The 26,779-nt window shown below is 40.0% G+C and overlaps 2 protein-coding genes across 3 annotated transcripts; one reads left to right on the top strand and one right to left on the bottom strand.

The window, feature by feature from the left end:
• Nucleotides 1-687: 687 nt before the first annotated feature.
• On the top strand, nt 688-14,880 carry stk24b (serine/threonine kinase 24b (STE20 homolog, yeast)). Its single transcript, XM_031729035.2, has 11 exons — nt 688-1,536; nt 4,875-5,105; nt 7,263-7,319; nt 7,903-8,011; nt 8,296-8,453; nt 9,538-9,723; nt 9,812-9,960; nt 10,125-10,248; nt 10,486-10,554; nt 12,676-12,812; nt 12,911-14,880. Exons 1-11 carry the CDS (start codon nt 1,495-1,497, stop codon nt 12,945-12,947), a joined length of 1,299 nt encoding a protein of 432 aa, XP_031584895.1. The 5' UTR covers nt 688-1,494; the 3' UTR covers nt 12,948-14,880.
• Nucleotides 13,208-25,711, bottom strand: slc15a1b (solute carrier family 15 member 1b). 2 transcript variants are annotated; one of them, XM_031729036.2, is made up of 23 exons: nt 25,265-25,709; nt 25,065-25,096; nt 24,862-24,946; nt 24,472-24,613; nt 24,163-24,282; nt 23,963-24,062; nt 23,313-23,403; nt 23,145-23,228; nt 22,786-22,868; nt 22,595-22,681; nt 22,428-22,517; nt 21,424-21,468; nt 19,710-19,742; nt 19,378-19,463; nt 18,717-18,798; nt 18,510-18,626; nt 18,278-18,415; nt 17,920-17,966; nt 17,492-17,593; nt 17,294-17,408; nt 17,068-17,205; nt 16,825-16,932; nt 13,208-16,587 (listed from the first exon to the last, which is right to left on the bottom strand). In XM_031729036.2, the coding sequence occupies exons 1-23, from the start codon at nt 25,269-25,271 to the stop codon at nt 16,336-16,338; spliced, it is 2,184 nt and encodes a 727-aa protein (XP_031584896.1). In that variant the 5' UTR covers nt 25,272-25,709; the 3' UTR covers nt 13,208-16,335. The 2 variants fall into 2 exon arrangements, with proteins under 2 accessions (XP_031584896.1, XP_039462664.1); XM_039606730.1 differs by having other exon boundaries at nt 23,145-23,403; nt 25,265-25,711.
• Between the last annotated feature and the right edge of the window lie 1,068 nt (nt 25,712-26,779).

Genomic DNA, 26,779 nt, shown 5'->3' with positions numbered 1-26,779 from the left:
TTTTATTCTGTTAAGCGTCCTTGGGTGTCTTGAAAGGGGATTTTAAATAAAATGTATTAATATGGAAAACTTTGAGTTTCATAGTAACAGGTCAGGTCTACCAAGCTGATTTTGTTTATAATAAATGATTAAATGAAAATAATAATTTAAGAAGAAAAAACAATGAAAGATTGTTCTAAGACTTGTACTTGAAAAGACGACATATTCATTTTTTTCCGTATTCAGTGATCCTTCCAAATAAGGGCCATATTACTTTTATCTTACCGTTATCTTAACATATGATCGCGTGATGAATAAATAGTAATAGTGAATAGTGAGTATATTTGTCATTACACAGATTATGCATTCAATGCCGAAAAAACTTATTAGGACTTAACATGTCTAAATTTTGACGTAACGCCTTAATGGGAACATTAAAATAAGTAAAATAAGTGTTTGCACTTTGAGGCATTTTAAGGCAAGCTACTGCTATTGGTCTTTTTTTAAACGCTACGTTTATGAATTCGTGACAGTTTTTTTTTCTTTGCCGTAAAGTGGTGTTACCAGAACGGGCCAAACAGAACTTCTTAGATGAGATTCTGTGGTTTAAATGTGGATCCTTTTTATTAGTATTAAATTCGCACTCAGTCATTCAAAAAAGAAAAGACGAATATAAAGTCTGGGGGCCCAGGATTAATCCAGCTGCCATCAACACCTGGTAGGTGGGAGAGAAGTAAAGATGCTGCTGCTGATCCGGATCTGGATCCGCCCAGTCAGGCGTCACGGCACCGACAAGATGGCCGAGAGTACGGGACGAAAATGAGGGAGGAAACAAAAACACTGGTGACACTATCCTTGCTGTGGATGGCAGATCTGTAGAGCAGCTGGTGACGAGTTAGTGCAAAGATATAAGCTGCGTTGCTTAGAGTTTCTGTTCTGTGGGTGACATTTGCCGTATGCAGACGAATTGTAGTCCAAGCTGACGGAACGTTTGGCAGGTCGTCTGCGTTGGCCAGGGAGCTAACCCGCTAATCATGTTAGCTAGCTGACGACACCGTTAGCTAGAGAATACACTTTGAGAAAGTGACATCAGGTTAAATTTGAAATACACAGTCGTCGCTGCTTCTTTATTACAGATAACATTTTTTCGTCAACGGTATTACTTCTACGAGTGAGAAATTTAATTTAACACACTAGTTAACACTTAGCCTTCTGGTTAGTAAGCTAACATTGCGGATTTCTTCAGAGTTAGCGTTAGCAAACGTTGGTTAGCGTGTTCAGTTGTTTGGGGTGTCTTAGGTTGTTCGGATACAGAAAAGGTGCATCAGTTCGTGTGCAGGAAGGACATTTTATTGTCCTGTTTGAGAGTAACCGGGGGTATTCTGAGCAGATCTGGGTAGATAGGTGTGCTGCAGGAGCGCTGTGGGACATTAACGGCACACACAGCCGGGACTGTAAACACAAGTGAAACCGATCAGACCTCAGCCCTGCACTACAGAACCAGTCAGCATCACCATGGCCCATTCTCCCGTTCAGGGTAACCTGCCGGGGATGCAGGTAAGTTAAATGTCTGTGGAGTCTGTCCGCAATAGGTAGTCGAGATGACTGTCAGAACAGAATTTAAATCGTTTGCCTCCCTGCTGTGAGTTTGTACTCCTACTTGGCTCAGTGAAGTGGAGCGTTTAAGTACTCTGGTACATCGCGTCAATTCGCCTCATGCTCGAGATAGGACATTTCATTATAAGTGAACTGGGCAGAATAAATCGGAGGTAAATATTCTCTAAATGCTACCAAAACACATAGACTTGCGTGTGCCGACAGTAAGTCAATTAACCTTTCTGCTCCCTGTGTTTTTTAATTGTTAGTATCACTGACAAGTCGTCTACTACTTAATGACACATATTTTGAATGTACAGACTTAAAATTCGGATATTTCAGTCATGACTTGAAGGAAATACTGAGCTCTCATGCCCCGCTGTGCAGAGACATGCAAGCTGGAACTTTGTTCCTGCATCTCATTTATCCTTACTGCGCCTGTAGAGCTCGTGTTGGGCAGATGACTAGCAGATAACTGCTCCTAATGTAAACTGCCTCACGCACCAGATTATGCTGTCTTTGCAGGCTTGTTAGTAAACACAAGATGCATATCAGAAGTAGAGAACCTTTTGGGATTAGCCAACGGCTACCTCATTTAGTACATAGTAACTCATACTGAAAGTATACAGAGGTTAGGTTTATGTTATATGAATCTGCACAACACTGAAGCACGCTAAATCATGGTTGTTGCCTGCCAGTATAGTTTTTGAGCACTGTTTTTCACAATTGTGAAATTGTAACACATTTTACTCACAGAGTCAATGGTTTTTCCTTGGAAAATTGTCTTTAAAGGCACCCTTTGACAGAAGGGTTCCTCCTTGTATAAACCAGTGGCTTCATATTTTAGTAATCTCAAAATGGACATATTGACCCTGTCTGTGCTCAGAGAGGTCAAAAAAGGAAGTTGTTTTTGTTGGTGCCTAGTCCTGTGTTTCCCACATAACAGCTTCTTGAGAATTCGGTAATTTTAGTTCACTTCCTGTGGTGTTGGGTTTTTTTTTTACCCCACTCAAATACACTGTGTTACTATCCACCGGCCCCACCGATACGGAGTTGAAAATATAATTTCGTTTTCAGTGAATTCACTGAGCACACTTTCAGTTTTTCCATCATAAGCACTTCAGAGTGTTAAGCTTTTCTGTGTGACTGCTCAAACAGTTTAAAATCAGGCAAAAGCAGTTACTCGGTGTTAAACAGGCAGCATGTAAAACTTGTCAAAAGAAATAATACTTGCAAGTATCAGAAAAATCTGACCTTTTTGCCAGTGCAAAGTGAATGTGACAGATAGATGATTTAAAATCTAATATCTACAAATGATATCAATTCTGAGCCATGAGAAGCTCTGGGTTTTGGTGAATACTCCAGATGAGGTGTAGTATGTGCATAGATACACTATGGACATTAGTAACAGAGCACGTACAAGAGCTGTGTATCATATCACAAAAATACCTGTACAAATTTTTACATGAGATAAATATGTCATATGGTGATGTCATTAATATAGTAATGCTATGCGTTTACATTCCCTACTGTGGTCTTGTCTGGCAACCATGTGTCAGTCTCTGACAACGGGTTAGTGCCTAAAAAGGAGCTACTTAAACTGTCTCTAACAAAGCACAGTACTTTGTAAAATATGTAAGAAAAGCGTTACCACAAAAGCTGGAAACGACAAATGTGTTTCACCACGTGAGGCAGAAACAGTGTTAAGTACAACAAGGCTATGAAGGAGGAGATGCTAGCAGGTGGTGACGTGTGACCTAAATGTAAACAAATGACTCCACTGAGCACTGGCTTGTACACTTTATATGATAGTAAGAGCAAATCATGGATAGTAATTCCTGATGCGGTTATATGTTGGAAAAGCAGGACTTTAAGTAGCTGGTTAAAAAGCTGCAAGATACAACATTCTAGATAGAAAGTATTTTTTATTTTTAAAGTATTACACAAATTTTCTTGTATTATGAGCTATATGACACCCTCTACCACCTACACTTGAGCTGCTCAGTCATGGCAACCCATGTCAAGAAGCTCCCAATGCACATTTTTTGTGCTGATGTTGAACTTAATGAGTCAGCAGAGTGTTAGTAACTAAGCCTCAGCACTTCGCGACCCTGCTCTGCAACATTGCATGCTCTGTCACTTTGTTGATCAGTTGCTGTGGTTCCTAAAGGCTTACATCTTTTAATAATAGCTCTTAGAGTTGATTATGAAATTTCTTCGCGCCTAGACATTTCAGAAACTAATGTGTTACAAAGGTATCATCCTATTAACCACACTCAAATTCATTGAGCTGTTTAATTCAATTCAATTCAATTTTATTTATATAGCGCCAAATCACAACAGAAGTCACCTCAAGGCGCTAGAACAGGCCATTCTCTCACAACTGTTTGTAAAAGCAGACTGCTTGGCTAGGTGCTTGATTTGTATACACCCATGCATATGTGACTGAAAACATTTGAATTTAGAGTGGTTTGGCCCAATCCTTTTGTCCATATGGTGTATGTAGCTGTATGTTTATATACTGTATATGATATATGAGTAAGGACATGAATGTATGATTCATGTGAAGTAGCCCCGATCTCCAAGTCCCCTTGAAAGCCTCATACGCGTTGATTGAATTCTTGAGGAAGGGCTTTTTTGTAGACATAATCTTAGATATTTTTACTGCAGTCAGACCTCAGCATATGAAGATTTTTACTGTGTGTTTATACATGCTGCCTCAGATGTAGAGTCCAAAGCAAAGCTACAATGTTTCATTTACTAATAATCATGAGAACAGTAACTCAGCCTTTTTGAAAGTTTAATTTGGTCATCGTTTTTCTCTTCTATATGTTTCGGGTTTTTTTCTTATGTTTGTTGGCTTGTTTTGTTTAAAAAAAAAAAAAATAATAAAGAAAATGAACAGCGCACAGTAAACCCCAAAGGAGTAGCTCGACTAAAATGTTGCCTTCCATTTACATTTTGGGTTTTTGTTTTTTGTTTGTTTGTTGTTGGGGTTTTTTTGGGAGGGGGGGGTTATGCTTTCTTAACCTGCATGCTATCCAATTTTTACACTTTTCCCTTTCATTCTCCTGTGTCTTTCTTTTTGTGTACACAAGCAAAAGGTGTTGCAATGAGTGAATTAACATGTCCTGTTAGAATGGCACCCTGCTGGTGTTTCCTGTTTGCTCCCCCAGACTGATTTCTTTTTAAACATCCCTTTCTTTTATGTTTTTTTGTTTGTTTGTTTTGTGTTTTGTTTTTTCAATCCATCTTCCCTTTCCGCCTTTGTTTTGTTTCCCCTTCCCGTCAAACATTAGAATGCTAGAGTGGACCCAGAGGAGCTGTTCACCAAGCTTGAGCGCATTGGCAAGGGTTCATTTGGCGAGGTATTCAAAGGCATCGACAACCGTACACAGAAGGTCGTGGCCATCAAGATCATAGATCTAGAGGAAGCAGAGGACGAGATCGAAGACATCCAGCAGGAGATCACTGTGCTGAGCCAGTGCGACAGCCCCTTTATCACCAAGTACTATGGCTCATACCTGAAGGTGATGTTTGTTTCTCACACAAATGCAAGGTTGCAATCAACAGCATACTTTCAGGTTCATACATATTTATAAACATTTGGTCTAATTTTGGTTCTGTACACCACCGCAGTGGATTTGACATCAAACAGTCAAGATCTGATTTAAGTGTAGACTTAGCTTTAGTACTCTGTTTTCAGAGAATCAAAGATGACAGGGCATGCTGGCAATACAGTTAATATTTGTATACAGTTATGGTGAGAAGTGTACATATGCTTGTCACGAGCATAAATGTGATGATATTTTGTGGGGTTTTTTATTTCTTTTGGGTTTTTTTGCCAGGGTGGAATGATTATACAACATACAGCTTTAATGTGCACAAGTCAAATCTAAATCCATTTTGGATTTCCTCATAACTCACGATCAAAACTGTACATGGAGATTTATACTTAAGCTCTCTTCAATCATTTAATTCAGTGATTTAAAACCACTTTAATTAATGATCCTGAAGGTTTTATAGTATATTTTAGCTTGATATGGTCAAGGCCTGTTGACATCTTGTTAGTGAAAATGATTGACTACTGGTAGTTTGTCTTTTCCAGCATCAAAAGGATTTGTTTGACAGCACTCATTAGATTGACCAGTTCTTATAAGAAAAAATGTCTTGAAAAATTCAAGGAACTCGGTGAAGATCTTAAGAAGGATAATTTTAGATTTACACTAGTTGGGAGGTCTCTTGGAGCCATTTCTAAACAACTGCAGATTCAGAAACCATCAGCTGAAACAACATAAGTACAAGTTATTCAGATGATCTGGAGGAATACCCAGAAAGTCAGCTGCAGATGAGAGGAAATTGGTTAGCATGTTCAGGGACGACACAAAGACCGAGCATGTCATGAAAACTGCTGGAAAACCAGCCTCACTGCCCACAGTGAAGTGAGTTTGATACCGCCATGGACTGAGAGGTTGCAGATCAAGAAAAAAGGCCCTGCTCCATAATCGACATCTTCAGGTTTGACTGAAATTTATAGTCGTCCACATGGACAAACAAATACCTTCCGGAGAAAAGTTTTTCGTGTTTTATGGTCAGACAAGACAGAGATTGAGCTGCTTGTCTACAATGAAAAGCGGTATAATTAGAGGAGTGGAGATGAGGCTTTCAAACCTAAAGCCTCTGTACCAGCTGTCAAGCATGGTGACAGTACCATCGTGCTAAGGCTGTTTTGCTGCCAGTTCTACTGATACATCACACAAGGTGGATTAAATAATGAAGCAGGACATCAAAGCTTTTCTGCAAAAGCATCTAGTTGAGGTGCAGCTTGTTTAAGAGACATTTAACCAAATATTAGCGAGGTATAGCACCAGTTATTAAAGTGGTTTTAAATGATTTTAAGAGAGTGTATATACCTTTGAGCCTTTATGTGTACTTTTGACCCTGCTTTGGTCTTCTTGTATTTTTTAAAGTCATTAAATCTGTGTGCTGTACAATCAGTCCAGCCTGGGAAAAGAGCCATGCAAACAAATCATTAAAAGCCCCAAATTCCACATTACAGCGATATTTATTCCCGTGTTTGGTGTATATAAGCATTTGACCACCATTATTACTAGAATGAGAATTCTGAAATCTGGAACACATGATATGCTTTGCCAGGCCTTTACTGAGGCTGACTTTAGTTACTTCTTACATGTGTGTGTCTGTGCAACTTAAGTACCTGATTACATGTCTTCCAAGTTCCTCCTGCACTAACACAAGATGTTTAGTCAAACTTTACATTGAGCAAATTTGATGAGATATACAATAAACTTCCTCCTTCTGCCCACGTTTCCAGCAAATAATCCAAAATTTAATAGGAATTAGCCTAAAAATGACTCGAGACACCCACCAGAGATGTGTTTTTAGGTGTGTGTGTGTGTGTGTGTGTGTGTGTGTGTGTGTGTGTGTGTGTGTGTGTGTGTGTGTGTGTGTGTGTGAGTGAGTGAGTGTGTGACAACAGGGATTCTAAGTATCACATTATGGTCTGAATCTAAATATCATTGCAAACTAGCCTAAGCTATAAATGCAGTGGTCTGTTCTCTGGATCCTGTAACATACTTGTCACTATGAAAAAAGTAAACTAAACTTTAAAAAGCCACCGAAGTACTTAATGTCTTCTCTTTTCATTCTTCCTGTTACTGTTCCAGGACACAAAGCTATGGATCATTATGGAATATTTAGGTGGCGGTTCAGCATTAGATTTGGTAAGTGGTTCTCTCAACCCAGTATAATAGTTGTCAAAACAAAACCCCTGACACTCTTTCCTTTATGTAGTATTGACAGCGTTTGTTCACATCTCAAGCCCAACGTGTATATGGGTAGAAATGTTGAATGTTGTCCATAGAAAATTTCTGTAAATTTGTGTTAATGACAGTGAACAACATTTTATCATCGCTTGGAGCTTAGAGGCAGTAAAATTAGTCTTTCTTTTCCCAGGAACTGCTGGGATTGACGGCACACTACATAATTCAAAATGTACATCTACTGAAACAACATTGTATTGCAATAGTAGTAAACAACACAAGTCACTGTTTATCACTGTTGTTCATGCTCACTAATTCTGAGGGCCCCATTAAACCAGCAGTACAGTTTTTCTGAAGAAAAGTAAGAGTGATTCTTTTTCTCCCCCAACACTCAATTATCAATTTTCAGAAATTTCAAAATTCATGTGAATGTGTGTATAGACACGTCAACCTGACCCAAAGGATATAAATGTAGTGGCTATAGTAGTATGTGTGCTCAGTCGTCCACAGCTCACAGTTTTTGTTTGTTTGTTTTTTTTCAAAGATGGAGCCTGGAGCTCTGGATGAGACCCAGATCGCCACGATCCTAAGAGAGATCCTCAAGGGCCTGGAGTACCTGCACTCTGAGAAAAAGATCCACAGGGATATCAAAGGTAGCTGACTGACTTTGAGTGCTGTAATTAGAGGACACATGTTTCAGCTGTTTGGGCTTCAGGGAGTGAACACAAATATCATGGTTTTGACATCCACTTAGTTTCTTTCATTATGATGTTGTTCACTTGAGACTTGAGATGAACATTGCAGCAGTTCTCTGAAAGCTTTGACCGTTCCCTCTTTATTATAGAAATTGGTGATGTAGATCGATGGCATTAAGAGAATTGTCTGAAGCGGTAGCAAGGCTAGATCACATCAGCTATCCTTCTTGTTCCTTCCGCAGCTGCCAACGTTCTGCTGTCTGAGCAAGGAGAAGTAAAGTTGGCAGATTTTGGTGTTGCCGGGCAGCTCACAGACACCCAGATCAAACGCAACACTTTTGTGGGCACCCCTTTTTGGATGGCCCCTGAGGTCATCAAACAGTCTGCCTATGATTCCAAGGTGAGTTCAGAACCAGTTACATAGTGTACACAGCTACACTGACTTTCCTACAGTCCTCTGGCAATCTTTCAGGCTACACTCTGCTGTAAATGTAAACTTCAAAGTGTTTATGGTGCTAAAATGACACAAAACAGAAAACTGTGAATATATTGTACTTGTACATAGAGCTGTCTGAAAGCTTTACTCAATAGCCATTGAAAACATGGTCAGTGTAAACCCATTACATATGTGTTTTTAACAGACACTATGAAGACCGGTGACAATGAAAATATCGTCTTTACCAGTCATGTGGCTGTAATAGTGTTAGAGTTATGTCAGCTTAGGCTGATGCACACAGCGTAGGAAGAGCAGCCTGCAGCAGCACATGTGCTTTCAGCTGCTTTCAAAGTGACAGCTATCATGTCGAACTGGTGCCCACTTTATTGAGATTGTGCTGCATTTCATGTGCACTTTCTGCAGCAGATGAACAGTATCTGAAAGTCATCTCCTTAAGAAATGGAAGAACAGTCCTGCAAACTGGTCCTTCACTTCATCCATTAACTGTTTGTGGAAATGGGTGTTTATCAAAAAGTTATTAATTATTATTGTTGTTGGTGACTGCTCTGTGCGTTTCTTAAAAGGATGGTAAATGCCACATAGAACGGGAGTAACTTTCTGAAGTGGGCGCAGACTCCCTATGAGCAGCAGAGGAAAGATGTGAGTTAACAGAGTGACTTGTGACCAAAAGGACATCAGTAATGGTTGGTCCAGCCGGCACATATAAACTCGGAAGAAGAGTCTTGGTTGTCTGTGATTAGTCTTTTGGTGGATAACAAAGTACATGTGTGGCCTTAAAATGAACTTTTTTAGTTGCTATTTTCACTACTTGACCACAAATTATCTTTTTCTTTATCTAGCTTTGTGGAATTTAGTTATTTTTAGTTGTTTTTAGCTTCTTTGTCACAAAGTAAAGGATGTCCACAGCTCCCCAGTCATAGGTCAGTCACTCCAAGATATAATGAGAACTCTGAAATTTAGTTTATGTTCTGTTTCAGTGTAAATTCTGTGTATGCGAAGTAAAAGCTATGTTTTATGTGTGTTCCAGGCTGATATCTGGTCTCTGGGCATCACTGCTATCGAGCTGGCAAAGGGTGAGCCGCCCCATTCAGATCTCCATCCAATGAAGGTTTTATTCCTCATCCCAAAGAACAATCCGCCCACACTGGAGGGCAACTACAGTAAACCACTCAAGGAATTTGTCGAGGCCTGCCTCAACAAAGAGCCCAGTTTTGTAAGTAATATTAAAAGATTTGTTTTGCTGTCTGTACAGACTTTTTCAGACTGCATCACATGCTCATCTCAAAGCTTTGTTTTTACAGAGACCAACTGCCAAAGAGCTGCTGAAGCATAAACTGATCGTCCGCCATGCGAAGAAGACTTCCTACCTGACTGAACTGGTGGACAAGTACAAAAGGTGGAAGGCAGAGCAGTCTAGAACCACAGAATCCAGTTCTGACGAGTCCGACTCGTAAGTCCAAAATGTCTTTAACTGTGAAGTGAATTTTCATTACCGAAAAAATGCATTCATCTCTGTGCTGCTTTGTTCTGATGAGCTGGAAGCACTTAACATGCATGACTTTATCACTCATCCTGATAAATGTCCAAAATCCTCTTTAATATCTGTCCAATCAGAGAGCAGGATGGCCAGGCCTCAGGCGGGAACGACTTTGGTAGTGATGATTGGATCTTCACCATCCGAGAGAAGGATCCCAAGAAGCTGCAGAATGGGGATGGCCAGTCAGGAACAACAGACCAGGTCAGCCATGAATCAATTAATGCTTAAAACATTTTTATTTGGTTTTAAAAAATTTTAATTTGACACTTTATCCATCTGGCTCCTTGGCCAGCTCCATTTTCCTACTTTGATGTAGCGTGTCTGCAGCTTATGCTCACTTAACTGTGGTAAAAAGTTGTGATGTTATTTGGGGAAATTGTAAATTTTTTGGTTTTTTGATCCCCTATAAGTTCACTTCTTTATTTTCTTTTCACACAGAAAAAAGACATTCCAAAGAGGCCTTATTCACAGAGCCTGGCCACTGTTATCTCTCCTGCATTATCTGAGGTAAGCAGCTTCATGTGGACGATCAGCTGAGTAGTTGTTGTCCTCCACAGCCATCACTTCTCACTACTGAAGGTAGAGCAGGTCACCTACTGGTTGGTGGTTTGATCACTGGCTCTTCCAGTCTGCATGCCAAGTATCCAAGTTGCTCTCCGATACATCCATCGGAATGTGAATGTGTATGAATTTCGTTAGAAAAGCACTCAGTTTAGAGTCAGTGCTTGTGAGAATGGGTGTGATTGGGTGAATGTGGCATGTTGTATACAGCACTTTGAGTACTCCGGGAGAGTAGAAAATCGACATATAAAAATCAGTCCATTTACTCGGTCTGACTCGTGTAGCTGTGGTGGATTTCTGCAAACTATAGGCAAGACTTTATATTTGACTGAATATTTTGGGAACTGTAATTTGTGTGTGACTCATTCTTTTGCTCACATAGTTTTTGGTGTTGTCCAAATGAACTTTGCTGCGTTTCCATGGTTTTCAAGCAGGGCTTCCATTGAGTAATTTACCTTGTGTCTGTTTCACTCATCTAAACATTCAAATTAATTGACTAAACTCAATCAAAAAGCAGTTTTATTTTGTTTTTACATTTTGGGTGACTGTGTTTTCAGAACATACGCTGTATATAAAGATAAACAACATGTCACCACTTCTTCCTGTTGTGCAAAATTAATGCTCAACCGTTTCTAACTCCTTAGATGTGTAGTTTTGTATTCAATTCAATTCAATTTTATTTATATAGTGCCAAATCACAACAGAAGTCGCCTCAAGGCGCTTTATATTGTACAGTAGATAGCACAATAATACATACAGAGAAAAACCCAACAATCAAATGACCCCCTATGAGCAAGCACTTTGGCGACAGTGGGAAGGAAAAACTCCCTTTTAACAGGAAGAAACCTCCGGCAGAGCCAGGCTCAGGGAGGGGCGGGGCCATCTGCTGCGACCGGTTGGGGTGAGAGAAGGAAAACAGGATAAAGACATGCTGTGGGAGAGAGACAGAGATTAATAACAGATATGATTTGATGCAGAGAGGTCTATTAACACATAGTGAGTGAGAAAGGTGACTGGAAAGGAAAAACTCAATGCATCATGGGAATCCCCAGGAGCCTACGTCTATTGCAGCATAACTAAGGGAGGATTCAGGGTCACCTGGTCCAGCCCTAACTATATGCTTTAGCAAAAAGGAAAGTTTTAAGTCTAATCTTGAAAGTAGAGATAGTGTCTGTCTCCCGAATCCAAACTGGAAGCTGGTTCCACAGAAGAGGGGCCTGAAAACTGAAGGCTCTGCCTCCCATTCTACTTTTAAATACTCTAGGAACAGCAAGTAGGCCTGCAGTGTGAGAGCGAAGTGCTCTAATAGGGTGATATGGTACTACAAGGTCATTAAGATAAGATGGGGCCTGATTATTTAAGACCTTGTATGTGAGGAGCAGGATTTTGAATTCAATTCTGGATTTAACAGGAAGCCAATGAAGGGAAGCCAAAACAGGAGAAATCTGCTCTCTTTCTAGTCCCTGTCAGTACTCTTGCTGCCGCATTTTGGATCAGCTGAAGACTTTTCAGCGAGTTTTTAGGACATCCTGATAATAAAGAATTACAGTAGTCCAGCCTGGAAGTAATGAATGCATGAACTAGTTTTTCAGCGTCACTCTGAGACAGGATATTTCTAATTTTAGAGATGTTGCGCAAATGGAAGAAAGCAGTCTTACATAGTTGTTTAATATGTGCGTTGAAGGACATGTCCTGGTCAAAAATGACTCCAAGGTTCCTCACAGCATTACTGGAGGCCAAGGTAATGCCATCCAGAGTAAGAATCTGGTTAGATACCATATTTCTAAGATTTTCAGGGCCGAGTACAATAACCTCAGTTTTATCTGAATTAAGAAGCAGAAAGTTAGCGGCCATCCAGCTCTTTATGTCTTTAAGACATTCCTGCAGTTTAACTAATTGGTGTGTGTTACCTGGCTTCATGGATAGATAGAGCTGCGTGTCATCTGCATAGCAGTGAAAATTTATGCTATGTCTTCTAATGATGCTGCGTAAGGGAAGCATATATTGTATCTTTGTGTCATTAGTTTAACAAAGTGTGTGGCTCCTTCCCTGTGTTCTACCTCCCAGCTGAAGGCACGACAAGAGCAGGTGAACGGGAACCCCTTGGTCCTGGATGAGCTGAAAGAGGCTATCCTGTTGGCTGAGGAGGCCTACCCTGGCATCTCTGATTCATTGGTTGCTCACATGGTGCACAGGCTCCAGAGGTAACAGCTTCCCTCAGATTTAGTGCTCAGAAGTCAGTAACTGTACAAAGCAGAAGATGCCATTAATCTGTTTTATCCTTGTCTCTTCTTTCTTCCAGTTTCTCCACAAGCAAGACATCCACTTCCTCCACTTAGTGATTGGTTCTGTCCCAGCCCTGCTCTCCCAAGCCCCAACCCCCCCCATCCAACACCGCAGCCAGATCAGAGGGTTCAAAGTCAGGGGTGATGTCATTCAATACCAGCTGACCACATGTGACCTCTTTGTGTAGGGCGGGGTGCTAACCTGGCCTATAAAAATGACTGAACTCCAAAGCAGAGGAAAAGAAGGAACCTCTGGAGAGCTTCTTTTATTCAGTAATAAGGAGAAGGTTAGGGGCAGCAAGACCCGCTGGAAAGGCTTTGATGGGACAAACTCAGTCAGAGTGATGTCAGCGATGCTGGGCTCTGTATACAGGAGACTCCTCCAGCCTCACACAGCAGAGTCCACAAGGAGCCAAAAAATCTCCCCAAAATCCACAACAAGACTTCAGCCGCCCCACCCCTCCCCCACCCCCAAAGTAGGAATCATATCCTCCCAAACCTCTGAAAGCATGCTTGATGAACCTGCAGGGTTATTATCTTAGTGTGCAAGCTGTGTGTGCGTGCGCGTGTACCTGTGACTGCGTGTTCATGTGTTCTCTCACGTAAGTAAGACTCCCTGCTTAGGCAAATTGCAGCATTCATAAGGAAACCTCAGGTAAAGTGCTTTAAGTGGAATTTGTCCTCCAACGGCGTGGGGGGTGAGGGGGCCATGCTGTACATGAATACAAGTTGTCATTGCGGGAATTGAATCACTGTGTACAAAATGGTCATGCGCATTTTGTAGATACTGATAATGTTTAAAAGCAGATATTTAAAGTTACTCCAACAGTAAGAACAGAAAATGCCTTGCCTTTACAGATACACACAAATCTGTGTTCTGGCATTACATCGCCGTTTTCTTTGACTTATCAGTGAGTGAGATTCATCAGTGTTTTGGGGTTTTTGTTTGTTTTTTTTTCCAAAGTGACTTGGTTCCAATCTCACATTTCAATCACCTGCTGAATCAAACTAACTTTGTTACTAAGCTGACTTTATTTAGCGGCAGAAGAATTTCCTTTGTTTCTTTAGTCGGGAGGAAAACTGCTACCTGTACTTATGTTTAGACAATTAAAGTCAGTTTTGAAATTTTGTAGGTCAAGATGAAGTTAGGACAATTACAAAGAGGAACCATTAGGGGTGGTCGAATGCTGATATGTGAAGTATTATTATTCCTCGGCTTGTAATTTCTCCTTAGCAGTGTTTAGAAACTCAACGTGGAGATGAGGAAAAAATGGCAAGGACCCAAGAAGGCAATCACATCGCAACACTTTGCTCATGGCCAAATTAAACTATTGATCAGCACAAGCCAAGCTGCAGAATCCAATGCCACCTTTATTATCCTCACACATTTCTGTTCTCACCTCCACACCGTGCTATAGAAGTGCCATGTCTTCTTTTATGCTTTCACCAGATATTTGTAGTATGATTTGCACCTTTTTTTTTTCTAATTTTCAGATCAGTTTTTTGCACTTTGAAAGTGTGTCAAGTATTTAAAGAAACCTGTACAAAAAAAAAAAAAATTGCTAATAGCCATGTTTTACTATATATGTTTACTTAAGAGTTCCAGAATTTACTACTGTGCTAATGCAGCAATAATGTTGGTGAGTTGCATCAAGACGCACTTGTCAACACAGGGACTGAAAGAAATTAAGAAATATGTGATATTTTTATAACTGCAAAGAGTTAAGTATGGAAGTATGGAATGCTTTATGGATATCAGCACCTGCCTCTGGCAACAACAACAACAAAAAAAAAAAAAGAAATCTGTAACTTACAGAAAAACATATGCTACGAAAATAACAATGTGTACATTTGGTCTCCTTTATCATAGCTGACAGTTTATAATACTGTATATAATCTTTGCTTGTGTCATTTGAGAATCCCCAAGTTAAATTTAAGCTCCTTATAAGCTTTCAAAGTGACATGAGAAATAAAGATCTAATGCTAACTGAGAACATAATGGCCACATTTACTTTTCAGGAGTTGGTGTTTGTAGACTGGAAACTCCTTCGACACCATGCAGAAATTTAGTTACTCCACTTCCCCTACCATTGTGCCACATTCACAAGTGTTTCTAAAGGAAGCTAAAGCAATTCCCCATCATGGTAAAGTATGTATTTGCTTGTTGTTTGTTTTTAGGTAGGAAAGAAAAAGTCCTGTTCTTATTCAAAATTCCCAGAACACAGAAGGGGAGCTTCTGGCAGTTTAGGATAGTAACTCCCTCAATAGTCACAGTGACTGGAGCACATTGGTCGACAGCTGCAGTGAAAGAGAATTAAAACTGCAGTAAACCTGATAATGCAAGAATAGTTTTGTTCTTGATCACCAGATCTGGTAAGTACACCTACTAGGAGGCTGAGGCAGTATTTTATTTACATGTGAAATGCTGAATTTTTCTATAGTTTAATGTCAGCGCTGCACTGCTGTTCTAAAGCAATGGACAAAAGTGGATTAACACCATTCTAACGAGATTAAAAATGGTATTTTCAGAGTTACTTTATCTTAAGCATTAAATGTCAGTGAGACCAGAGAAATGACAAACTGAGCTATATTTACAACAGTCAGTGAGGCCTCTTTTTAAAGCTAAATAATTAGCACCAAGTAATTACCCAGATATGATATAAACCATTTGTAATATATAGTTCATTAGTATGATTTATTGTAATCACAATAACCTGTGTTTTTGGGGGGTTTTTTTGTGGTAGGCCCTTTGGGCAGGAATGGTGAACACTACGTTCTTGCATTGAAAGACAAGAAATCCACCCAGTCATCAAACTTGCTGCAATAATTTGTATTTGAAGGCATATTCAATTACAGAATTGTAAGCACATAAACACTGATTTTAAATGATGTCATTGCATATGTGGAAGAAACCACTGCTGGCAGAGCATTGGAGCATTGAATAGCCATAACTTGACAGTGTTCTTCAAGCTCAAAATTTATTCAGACTTTGAATAAGGAACATTTCTTACTGAGGAAGCTGGGTGTGGTGTCAGATTATCTCCTGTTAATACCATTTATATATAAAATACCAACAGTATATTACAATACATACATCACTGCACTTGGAAATAAATACAAATATTGGGATGATTTCTTTGTAATTATGCATGTGTAAAAACATGAAAGACAAAATTAGTTGATAATAAAGCTCAGTGCAAAAGAAATGTCAAATTTACAACAGTTAATCTATAGATGACAAACCTATGAATGGATTTTAATTATATGAGCTGATATGCGGATAATCAGCTTCTGTGCTATTCACCATTTCACTCGGGTCACTCTAGCTGCTACATGTCCAACTTGTGAGCTGATTTCTCTGACAAAATGACCAAATTGGAACAGGCACATGAAAGACAAAATCCAGCAGAAGAGAGGGAAAAGCCATAGCGAGGGAGTTGCTTTAGATCTTTGTCTGTTTGGTGCACTCGTCATCAGAGCTGGAATCAGAACTCCTCCTGTCCTCTTTGTGGCTCTCAGCTGAGCCTTTCCTGGGCATGTCAAAGCTTTTCCTCTTCTCCTTCTCTTCAGGCTCCATTTCACCAAACTGGGCCTCTATCTTGGTTGGGTCAGTGTAGGTGTAAAAATAGGCCATGATGGCAAAGATGATACACACCAACACCAGCAAGGAAGCGAAGAGAATGTACTCGGCCCACTGGTGAAGAGAAACACAAAAAAGTGTTCATTTGGAGCTTTGTATAAAGGGTGAGAGAGACTGCATCGCCAGTCATAGGTTGTTCTGAAATTCTTCACTGCACTTCTGGTGTACCTTATTGAACTCAACCTGTGTTCTTGTCCATGAAATGCAAGTACAGCAACTTTCAGACATTTATATCACTTAAAATAAACTTGCCCAAAGTCAGTGAGCACAGTATGCATATTATCCACTCACCTGATCTTTCAGCGTTGCAGCCTCAGCAACAATAAGCACAATGATGTTACCTACGGCAACGGTTAACAGCCAGCCAGCCTGCAGCACAGACTTCATGTTGCTGGGTGCCTGGATAGCAAAAAGCGGTATCCCAAATTATAAGTAAGATCAAGAATGACATCATCAGTCCTCAGGTTGCATTCTCTAGGCAGCTGGCACAGACCTTATTATCAAGTGAGAAAAGTTAAGGAGAGCACCCTCTACCTGTGAGTAGGAGAACTCTAGGCCTGTCACAGAGAAGACGACCTCTCCTGAAGTCATGAGGAAATACTGAATGATCTGCCAGGCCATGTGCACAGTGTTAGGCTCCATGTCCATCACTGCCTTGATGTTCTCTGAGCACTGGAGCATACAGAGAGGTATGCATGTCTTAGCTGCTTCCAACAAACACTGAAACCATGATGTGACTCAGGGTGGATTTACATGTTACCATTTCTCCAAACGTGAAAGTGGATGGGATGATCAAAGTATAAGAGCTGCCAAAGCCCAGCTCTTGAGTGTAGATGCAGCTACTTCCTCTATCATCCTTGATCATGAACTCAGCTCTGCCATATAAAGAAAACCCACCAGTCAGAACAGTATAGTATAACCATATAGAACTTGCATATGAATGAGAAATCAGTCTTACTTTCCATGTGAAACACTGAGATACTCTGACATGTTGCTGGTAAAGTTGAACACCTTGTCACGCACAGTTACATTCAAAACTGAGCCAAAACCATTCAAAACTCTACAGAAGGACAGTTCAAAAACAGAAAAGATCAAATTATAAACAAAAGAATTTAATACCGATGTCCAACTCATCATACACGATAACTGTGAGGCCTGTCAATTCAGTTTTATTTATACAGTGCCAAATCACAACTACAATCTGCTCAAGGTGCTTTATATTGTAAGGTAGACCCTACAATAATACATACAGAGAAAATCCCACAAATCATCTATGAGCAAGCACTTTGGCGACAGTGGGAAGGAAAACTCTGTTTTAACAGGAAGAAATCTCCAGCAGTAATGTAAAATGTATGAGTAACTAAAAAAAAACAAAAAAACACTTGCCTTAAGGCATTTTCACCCTTTTCTGGCTTTGAGGTCATGTCGTCGAACTGGAGAAAGAAAAATATTTTAGCATCACTGTACCCAGTATCATTTTCATCTCAGCTGGCTCAACGTACATGTACATGTAAGTTTTTACAAATATGTTATTCTTCCATCAACAAAATGCTTCAGTTCCCCATGCTTTTACATCGAAAGTCTACATGTTAAGAAAAGGCTGCAAGACTCTTAATCTGAAAAATCTTTAGGAATTATACCAAGGAGATTGGAGAGAAAAATGGCAAAGTTCATGCTCCCAATATTAAGAATTTTACAGTAATTTTTTCCCAGCTTGGCTTCAGTGTTGGCCAGGTGTTTTTACCTTTTCAAACCCAAGCTTGGATCCCTGAATGATAGCCATGGTATTCCGTGTGCCATTATCCAACTTGACATTATATTGTTGCCCAGGCTCCAGAACCAGTGTAAACTGGTTATTAAAGGTCAGATAATCCTCATTAGCCTGTAGGAGAAAACATCTGCCAATATCAGAAAATTTTTCAAACTTGCATCTGACCACAGTGTCTGGGAATAGTTTCTTGTGTTCGCTAGTATACCCCAAAAGCTTTCAAGGAAATCGTTTGGTTATCAGCTTGAATCTGTAGATCCCTGTTAACCATGTTGATGAACTTCACTTGGCCTTCAGTACTTGATGGGAAGTCAGGCAGGGTTTTCTAAAAGAGCAATGGAATTTTGCTTCATACGATGCATGTTTAATAGATTGCCAAAAGTGTGTTTTGGGGTTTTTTGTGTGTTACACTCACATCAATCTGTATCTGGAGTAGGGCAGCAGCCACAAACGCAAGAGCAGCTAGGAACATCCCCACTGTTATCCTCCTTAAAGGACTGCAGAACACACACAAATTTGAAATCATCTTTATATAACTATCCTGTATTCAGCCACATGGAACAGTGTTTACAGGAAGTTATTTCATAGGAGGCATTTATCTTATTCTATTTGTCTTTTTGAAGACTTTTGAAGTATTGCTTATTTAAAGATTTCTACAGTTTGAACACATTTTATAATTTGGTGATGTGATTTTTTTACAGTTATGTAATCTTCTACAGACTTTATGTAACTAATTAAACATTAGTTGTTTTTGTTTGCTTTGTTTTCTTTTATTACTAAAAGAATTAAATTATAATTAAATAAAGATGACTAGCTACGATGCAACCATTAGTTAGTTGCCATGTGAACCAATTATTTAAAAGGTTACTATAAAGAAATAAAGAGCCTAAAATATATTAACAAAAAATATTAATTCTGCTAATTCATCAAATAACTATATTTTCTTACACAGTATAACAACATACATTAATATAAATTATAAGATGACTAATGGATAGCAAGTATAAATTTTGTTTTCATTCTTGAATGTAAAATAGTATCGATTAAACAAAATGAATACGGAACAACACACTCACGTGAAGTTAAAGCACTTGGAAATCAGAGGGTAGATCAAAGTGTCCATGATTGGCACCAGAATCAGGATCAAGATAGGGTTGACAGTCTGATGGGAAGAGAGTGACGCTTAAGCCGTGTTCACATATGCAGTGTGGTTTCGTGCATCGCTTTATATCACAATCATGCATTCAGGACATTATGCTAAACCAACACCATCATCTAAACCACTGGCTGATTCTGACAGGGATTTGTTGAAAATCCCAGACTCTCCCAATGCTATCGGCTCTTCATGTGTGAAAAATGGTTCATTTAATCAGGTCAAAGTCAGATGTAATAAAGCCCAGTATCTCACCTGCATCTGATCAGGCTGGATTGTAATAGCTCCCTATTGGGAAAAGAAGAGAAACAGGGTCTCATTAATATCATTCATTTCTGTGGTTTGAGCTCACAAGGTGTTATACCTGTACAGGGAGTGCAGAATTATTAGGCAAATGAGTATTTTGTCCACATCATCCTCTTCATGCATGTTGTCTTACTCCAAGCTGTATAGGCTCGAAAGCCCACTACCAATTAAGCATATTAGGTGATGTGCATCTCTGTAATGAGAAGGGGTGTGGTCTAATGACATCAACACCCTATATCAGGTGTGCATAATTATTAGGCAACCTCCTTTCCTTTGGCAAAATGGGTCAAAAGAAGGACTTGACAGGCTCAGAAAAGTCAAAAATAGTGAGATATCTTGCAGAGGGATGCAGCAGTCTTAAAATTGCAAAGCTTCTGAAGCGTGATCATCGAACAATCAAGCGTTTCATTCAAAATAGTCAACAGGGTCGCAAGAAGCGTGTGGAAAACCAAGGCGCAAAATAACTGCCCATGAACTGAGAAAAGTCAAGCGTGCAGCTGCCAAGATGCCACTTGCCACCAGTTTGGCCATATTTCAGAGCTGCAACATCACTGGAGTGCCCAAAAGCACAAGGTGTGCAATACTCAGAGACATGGCCAAGGTAAGAAAGGCTGAAAGACGACCACCACTGAACAAGACACACAAGCTGAAACGTCAAGACTGGGCCAAGAAATATCTCAAGACTGATTTTTCTAAGGTTTTATGGACTGATGAAATGAGAGTGAGTCTTGATGGGCCAGATGGATGGGCCCGTGGCTGGATTGGTAAGGGCAGAGAGCTCCAGTCCGACTCAGACGCCAGCAAGGTGGAGGTGGAGTACTGGTTTGGGCTGGTATCATCAAAGATGAGCTTGTGGGGCCTTTTCGGGTTGAGGATGGAGTCAAGCTCAACTCCCAGTCCTACTGCCAGTTTCTGGAAGACACCTTCTTCAAGCAGTGGTACAGGAAGAAGTCTGCATCCTTCAAGAAAACAACATGATTTTCATGCAGGACAATGCTCCATCACACGCAGCGTCCAAGTACTCCACAGCGTGGCTGGCAAGAAAGGGTATAAAAGAAGAAAAACTAATGACATGGCCTCCTTGTTCACCTGATCTGAACCCCATTGAGAACCTGTGGTCCATCATCAAATGTGAGATTTACAAGGAGGGAAAACAGTACACCTCTCTGAACAGTGTCTGGGAGGCTGTGGTTGCTGCTGCACGCAATGTTGATGGTGAACAGATCAAAACACTGACAGAATCCATGGATGGCAGGCTTTTGAGTGTCCTTGCAAAGAAAAGGTGGCTATATTGGTCGCTGATTTGTTTTTGTTTTGTTTTTGAATGTCAGAAATGTATATTTGTGAATGTGGAGATGTTATATTGGTTTCACTGGTAAAAATAAATAACTGAAATGGGTATATTTGTTTTTTGTTAAGTTGCCTAATAATTATGCACAGTAATAGTCACCTGCACACACAGATATCCCCCTAAAATAGCTAAAACTAAAAACTACTTCCAAAAACATTCAGCTTTGATATTAATGTGTTTTTGGGGTTCATTGAGAACATGGTTGTTGTTCAATAATAAAATTATTCCTCAAAAATACAACTTGCCTAATAATTCTGCACTCCCTGTATTTAACTGGGTTTTTGCATCAAAACATTAAAACATAACACTTGCAAAGTTGCCGTTCATTGTGGTTGCCTGGAAGGTCCATCTTGAACCCTGTGAAACAAACACAGTTGTCTTTTTTTTCTGTCACTGGATTCTGCTTCAATCCTTCATTTCAGTTTTACAGCCATCTCAAGGCCATATACCGTATTTTTCAGACCATAAGGCGCACAGGATTATAAGGTGCATTAAGTGAAACAAAACAGTCAGATAAGTCAAACTTTACTCAGCTTCACTGTGTTTATGTGATGCTAACATAGCTGTGTCGCTAGCGATCACGTAGTACATCATTATATTCCAGCTAGCCCAACTTCAGTAACCCTACAAACGTCACTGTTGTTTAGTTTTCTGTCTTCATTTATGTTGGAAGTGATAGCAGAGCTGTACATTTTAATTTTCTCAGAAGTCTCTCAGTCAGAACATGCTATATCATGTTTAGGTGGAAATTAGCGAGCTAACTCCGTTAAAATTAATAAATTCTGTTTTCATGGATGTCTGGATGTTAAACTTAATTGTTATACTTGTTAAAGCAGCAACACTGATCATTTTATTAAAGATGAAAGAATTTAGACAGTTTTTAACTCTCAGTGATGCCGCAGCGTTGGTTTGACTTTGGGACCTGAAGCGGACGGGGTTTTGGACCCAGATTACTCCACGAGGCTCCTGACTATGGCAGCCGTAATGTTCCAACAATCCATCAAGCGGTGCGGCTTCGTAGCTTACCAAAAAATAAATAAACATTACACATTTTTGTGCGCCGTGTACCACATAAAATGGTTCGAGGTCAGTAAGCACAACCAGAATTCATACAGAAGGCGCACCGGATTATAAGGTGCACTGTCGATTTTTGAGAAAATTAAAGGATTTTAAGTGCGCCTTATAGTGCGGAAAATACGGTAAATGTGGGATTTACCTATATTATAAGGTAAAAGTAACTCATTCACTCAAGACAGGATGTTCCTAACACTGGATTCAGGTGCTAGGTATTCATAGTCTCACACGTGCACACATACCTGCTGGTCAAAGAGAGCCCAGAACATAGGCAGAGGGATGTAGAGGAACAGCACCTTCAATGCCATCTTCACCTGAGCAATCAGGAGTTTCTACACCAAAAATAAGAAAATGATAAGAAATTTATGGCCGTGCTGTTTGTATTTGCATGTGCCTGTGTTCCACTTACATCATATTTCTCCTCAGCCCAGTCCATCCAGTGTTCTCTCTTGGGATACTGAGAAGAACGATGCCTGAAGCGGTTTTTGACGGCAAACTACAAACAGCAGAAAGACAATTGCAGAATAATGACTGTAACTGTACAGCAGGAGATTCAAATGGGATTCACTTTTAAGCTAGAAAGACACTGGAACCACCTACCCCGATGCACTTGCAAACTTTCACAATGATGTTGCCCTGCGGGGGGTTCCTAATGTACATGGGACTTCCAACAATGAACACAACTGCAAACACACACACGACACATACATGTGTTACAAAAGCAACAGGAAATTATAAATGACAATATTGTTTCACCAGTTAACTGTTTATGGTGCAACTTTCTTAGAACACAGTTTAAGGTAACTACTGGGTTTTTTAGCGGCTTGGTTAGAATTTCTGTAACAAGCACTCACTACTTAGCTACAATTTGTCAACACTTAATGAAGGATACATCATCAAAAAGAAGCATTAATCTGCTTATTACAGCAAACAAGAGCTTTTTATAATAAAATCCTTACTCAGAGCTACCACCATGAGTGCAGCAGGGACACCGAAGGCCAGCGGATAGCACTCTTGCTGGATGTGAATACCACATGTCTGAGCTGAAAATGTAAGGACACAAAAATCAGTTTGTGACCCAGCGGTATATTTTATTTCTGTGATCAGTTTGAGTGTTGTGGCTCTACCTCTGAGAATGGGAGTAATCAGAGTGGAGATGAGACTTCCAGCATTAATGGACAGATAGAAGATGGAGAAAAAGGTGCTTCTCTGTTTCTCCTGTGGGACGCAGCATTATATTGTACACTTATTTCCTTAGATAATTTAGCCTTGTCATTAACATTATGGATTAATCTTTGTCCCCGGCCTTGAAAAGTGCAATAAAATTACTGGGGCACTTGTGCTTGCGATCAAGTAGTTAATAAAAAGCTAGCAGGAATGAAAAAACACAGATAAACAAAGTGCTGACCGAGTACAGCTGATAACTTAGGGAGGGCTTTAACTGCTGTGTGCAAAGGACAGGTAGTGTATGTTGCCATGTATAATTACATGTAAAAGTACATCTCTTTGTTGCTGCATGAATTTGTATGCGTTTTTGGTTGTCATGTTGTTTTATAATAACATATGGTCACAGATTTCGAGACTGGGATTCACGTCAAGGTGGCTATGTCCATCTTTTATATACAGTCTGTAACGAACATGTAAAAGTATTGCAATTTTTGCTATTAGAAGATTCTTCTTTTTCACTGTATTTAAAAACTCTTGGACTCTTTGAAAAGGGGTGTTACTGGCGAGTTCCACTCTCTGCAGTAAAACGTATGTTTGAGCACCGTCTGACCTGATGATCTTCAAACTGGTCCCCTCCAAAAGCAGCCACACAGGGTTTGATGCCTCCTGTTCCCAAGGCAATAAGGAGGAGACCCACCATGGACAAAGCTCTGGGGGCAAAACAAAGTACAGACAGATGTTCATTTGTCTGACAGTGTGGATCCAGTGCATTTCTATTATGCCAGACATTTCTGGGTGTGTTTAGCTCACACGTGTAAGGTCATGTTGTCAGGGGTGCCATCCTTGTTAGCATCTGTGATGTCCTGGATAGCACTTACAGCCATGACGACCTGTCCCACTGCATAAACAATGGACAGGTAGACAATCGTCCTAAGCAGAGGAAAGAGGAGAAGGGATGTGTAAGGCACTGAGCAGATGTACAGCATGTACAGATAACTCCAAGGTTAAACACTTTAACCATTTAAACTGAGTCTTCATGCAAATACTGAAACTGAATACAAAGCAAAGTATAGGTTGGTGTCCTTTCATGTATTGATTTGATTTCATTGAGAAGCTCACTTGAACTTCCCAAGCCATGAGTCTGCCACAATAGCTCCCAGGATGGGTGTTAGGTAGCAAAGAGCCACAAATGCGTGGTAGATGGTTGTGGCAAAGTCTTCATCCCACTTAAGGAAGTACTTAAAGTACAACACCAGCACGGCTGCAGACAGCAAGAAGAGAGGAAGGCGGGGGGAGAAAGCACAAAGGAAAAAGTTGATTGAGGTGAAGCTTATTCTATTTAAATTCATTCTGTGTGTCAAGTTAAAAAAATAAAGTGTCAAAAATCTAGTGGAAAGTTATACATGCACAGTAGTATAAAAACATCCTTAAACAGCATACAGTAAATACTTGATTAAATCAACTTTCAGGTGAAGAAAAATAAGATCAGAACCCAATGAAGCCACTCACCTCGCATCCCATAATAGGAAAACCGCTCACAGAACTCATTAACTACGATGAAAAAGATGCTCAGTGGGTAGCCGAAGATTGTGGCCTGTTAGAGGGGAAAGGAGAAGGTCTGCAGCGTTTAATCCTCACGGATATCGCAACAATATCAAAGCACTGTGTATTGTTAGTACAAAAGGATTAACTGCGGTGCAACTTGAACTTACACTTCTTTTCTTGGGCTTCTTTATCTTTTCAACTGTAGAAAGAAGTTAACATAAGTCCCATATAACATATTTACTTGTGGAAACAAAGTAGAAACCGAATACGGAAAAAAGAATAATCTGTGTGTGTCTGGAAATTTATAAAAAAAAAAGAAAGAAAGAAATCACAGTCACAGAGCTCTATACTCCAGATTGAGACTCACCTGCCATGGCTGCTGTGCTGACCTTGGGTCCCAAATTCTCTGACTGAATCTTTGAACAAGAGACAGAGAGAGACTAGTGACTCCTGTCTAGATCCTCGACACTAAGTTAGTCTTAGTGTCAACGGATGACCAGGTCCTTATGTAACCTCCTATCAACAATTCTGCGACGCCCACTGATGCTGGACTGTGAAACCAAGTACCATCTCCCAATTTGCCCTTCTCAGCATCATTGTTATCACAAGTGACTGTGTCAACCCCTAATTATTTCATGACTCAAAGAACTCAGGTGCAATAAGAGGCATGGTTAGAACAGCTGATAACGGGGACAATACTGTACAATGTTTTTCCTTTTTGCTTTCAGGTTTCATTATCACTACTAGTTCTTAGAAACTGCACATTCGGGCATTGCATTCTCTTAAAACCTCATTAACCCTGTTTAGCTTCACATCAATCAACCAAAACATTAAAACAGGCAGGTAAAGTGAATACAGGTGGGGCAAATAACAAGCGATTGCGTCATTATGATGCAGTGACCTGCTGGGAAAGCGTGGCCCAGGCATTCACCCAGCTAAACATTTTTGCAGACCAAAGACAACCTGTCATTGTCTGATAATGTGTACAGGTTTTTATCATGATTTCTAAACTGGTGATGGTGTTTGCCACCTAGAAAGGAAATACAGTTGCAGATTGAAACGTTTCAATCTGCAACAGGTAGAGTCTTTGAAGACTCCTTTTTCCTGGGATGGACAGGATTAGAAATGAATAAGAGGCACAGCTCAGGTTTAGAGGATTTGGAGATGAATGAAAGAGATGCAGAGGACAGATAGTGGTATATTGGGAGATGGATGTTGCAGACTAAGCTGCCAAGAGGAAAAGAAGAAAATCAAAGAGGAAGTTAATAGATGCAGTAGAAGAGGGCATGTAGATTGGTTTGATATACAAGATGATAGGGTAAGTGGAGGCCAAAAAACTGCTGTGGCAGTCCCAAACGTTACGTCACCGGGTTGGTTGCAGGTTATAGCCTTACATTAGTTTATGTTAGCCAACTAGAGACTGAATCAATAACTCAAAGGAAAATAACAACACTAAAACAGAAGATCAGTTTGAGGGCATCACTTATTGGGCTGCAACAGTAGCCATACTCTCCACTTTCACAGTCTTTAGCAATAAGTAGCTGTAGGTTGTTTGGCTAGCAGCAAACTGCTATTTAGTTTTACTGTTATTTCTCTCAGAGTTCTCTTGTGTCACCAGTTAGACTTCCATTAGTTTAGGTTAGCTATTAGCCGCAACCAACCACATGAGGTCATTTTAAAACTGAAAAGCAGTTATTTCTTAAATCCATCTTCACAGACAGAGTCAGGGATATAAATTAACCTTTGTATGTGTAGAACAGTGAAATTATCAGACAAATAAGACACTGTCATGAATGTTATTCATTCTGTGAATTCTCTTTGGGCTGATGAAGTATCTTAAAAATGATTGGATTGTACTGCCATTATATTAGGCACGTGACTT

This window comes from Oreochromis aureus, linkage group 23 (assembly GCF_013358895.1).
Source record: "Oreochromis aureus strain Israel breed Guangdong linkage group 23, ZZ_aureus, whole genome shotgun sequence".
Taxonomy (NCBI): domain Eukaryota; kingdom Metazoa; phylum Chordata; class Actinopteri; order Cichliformes; family Cichlidae; genus Oreochromis; species Oreochromis aureus.
The sequence above is the reverse complement of the archived record's forward strand: the minus strand, read 5'-3'. Positions and strand labels throughout refer to the sequence as shown.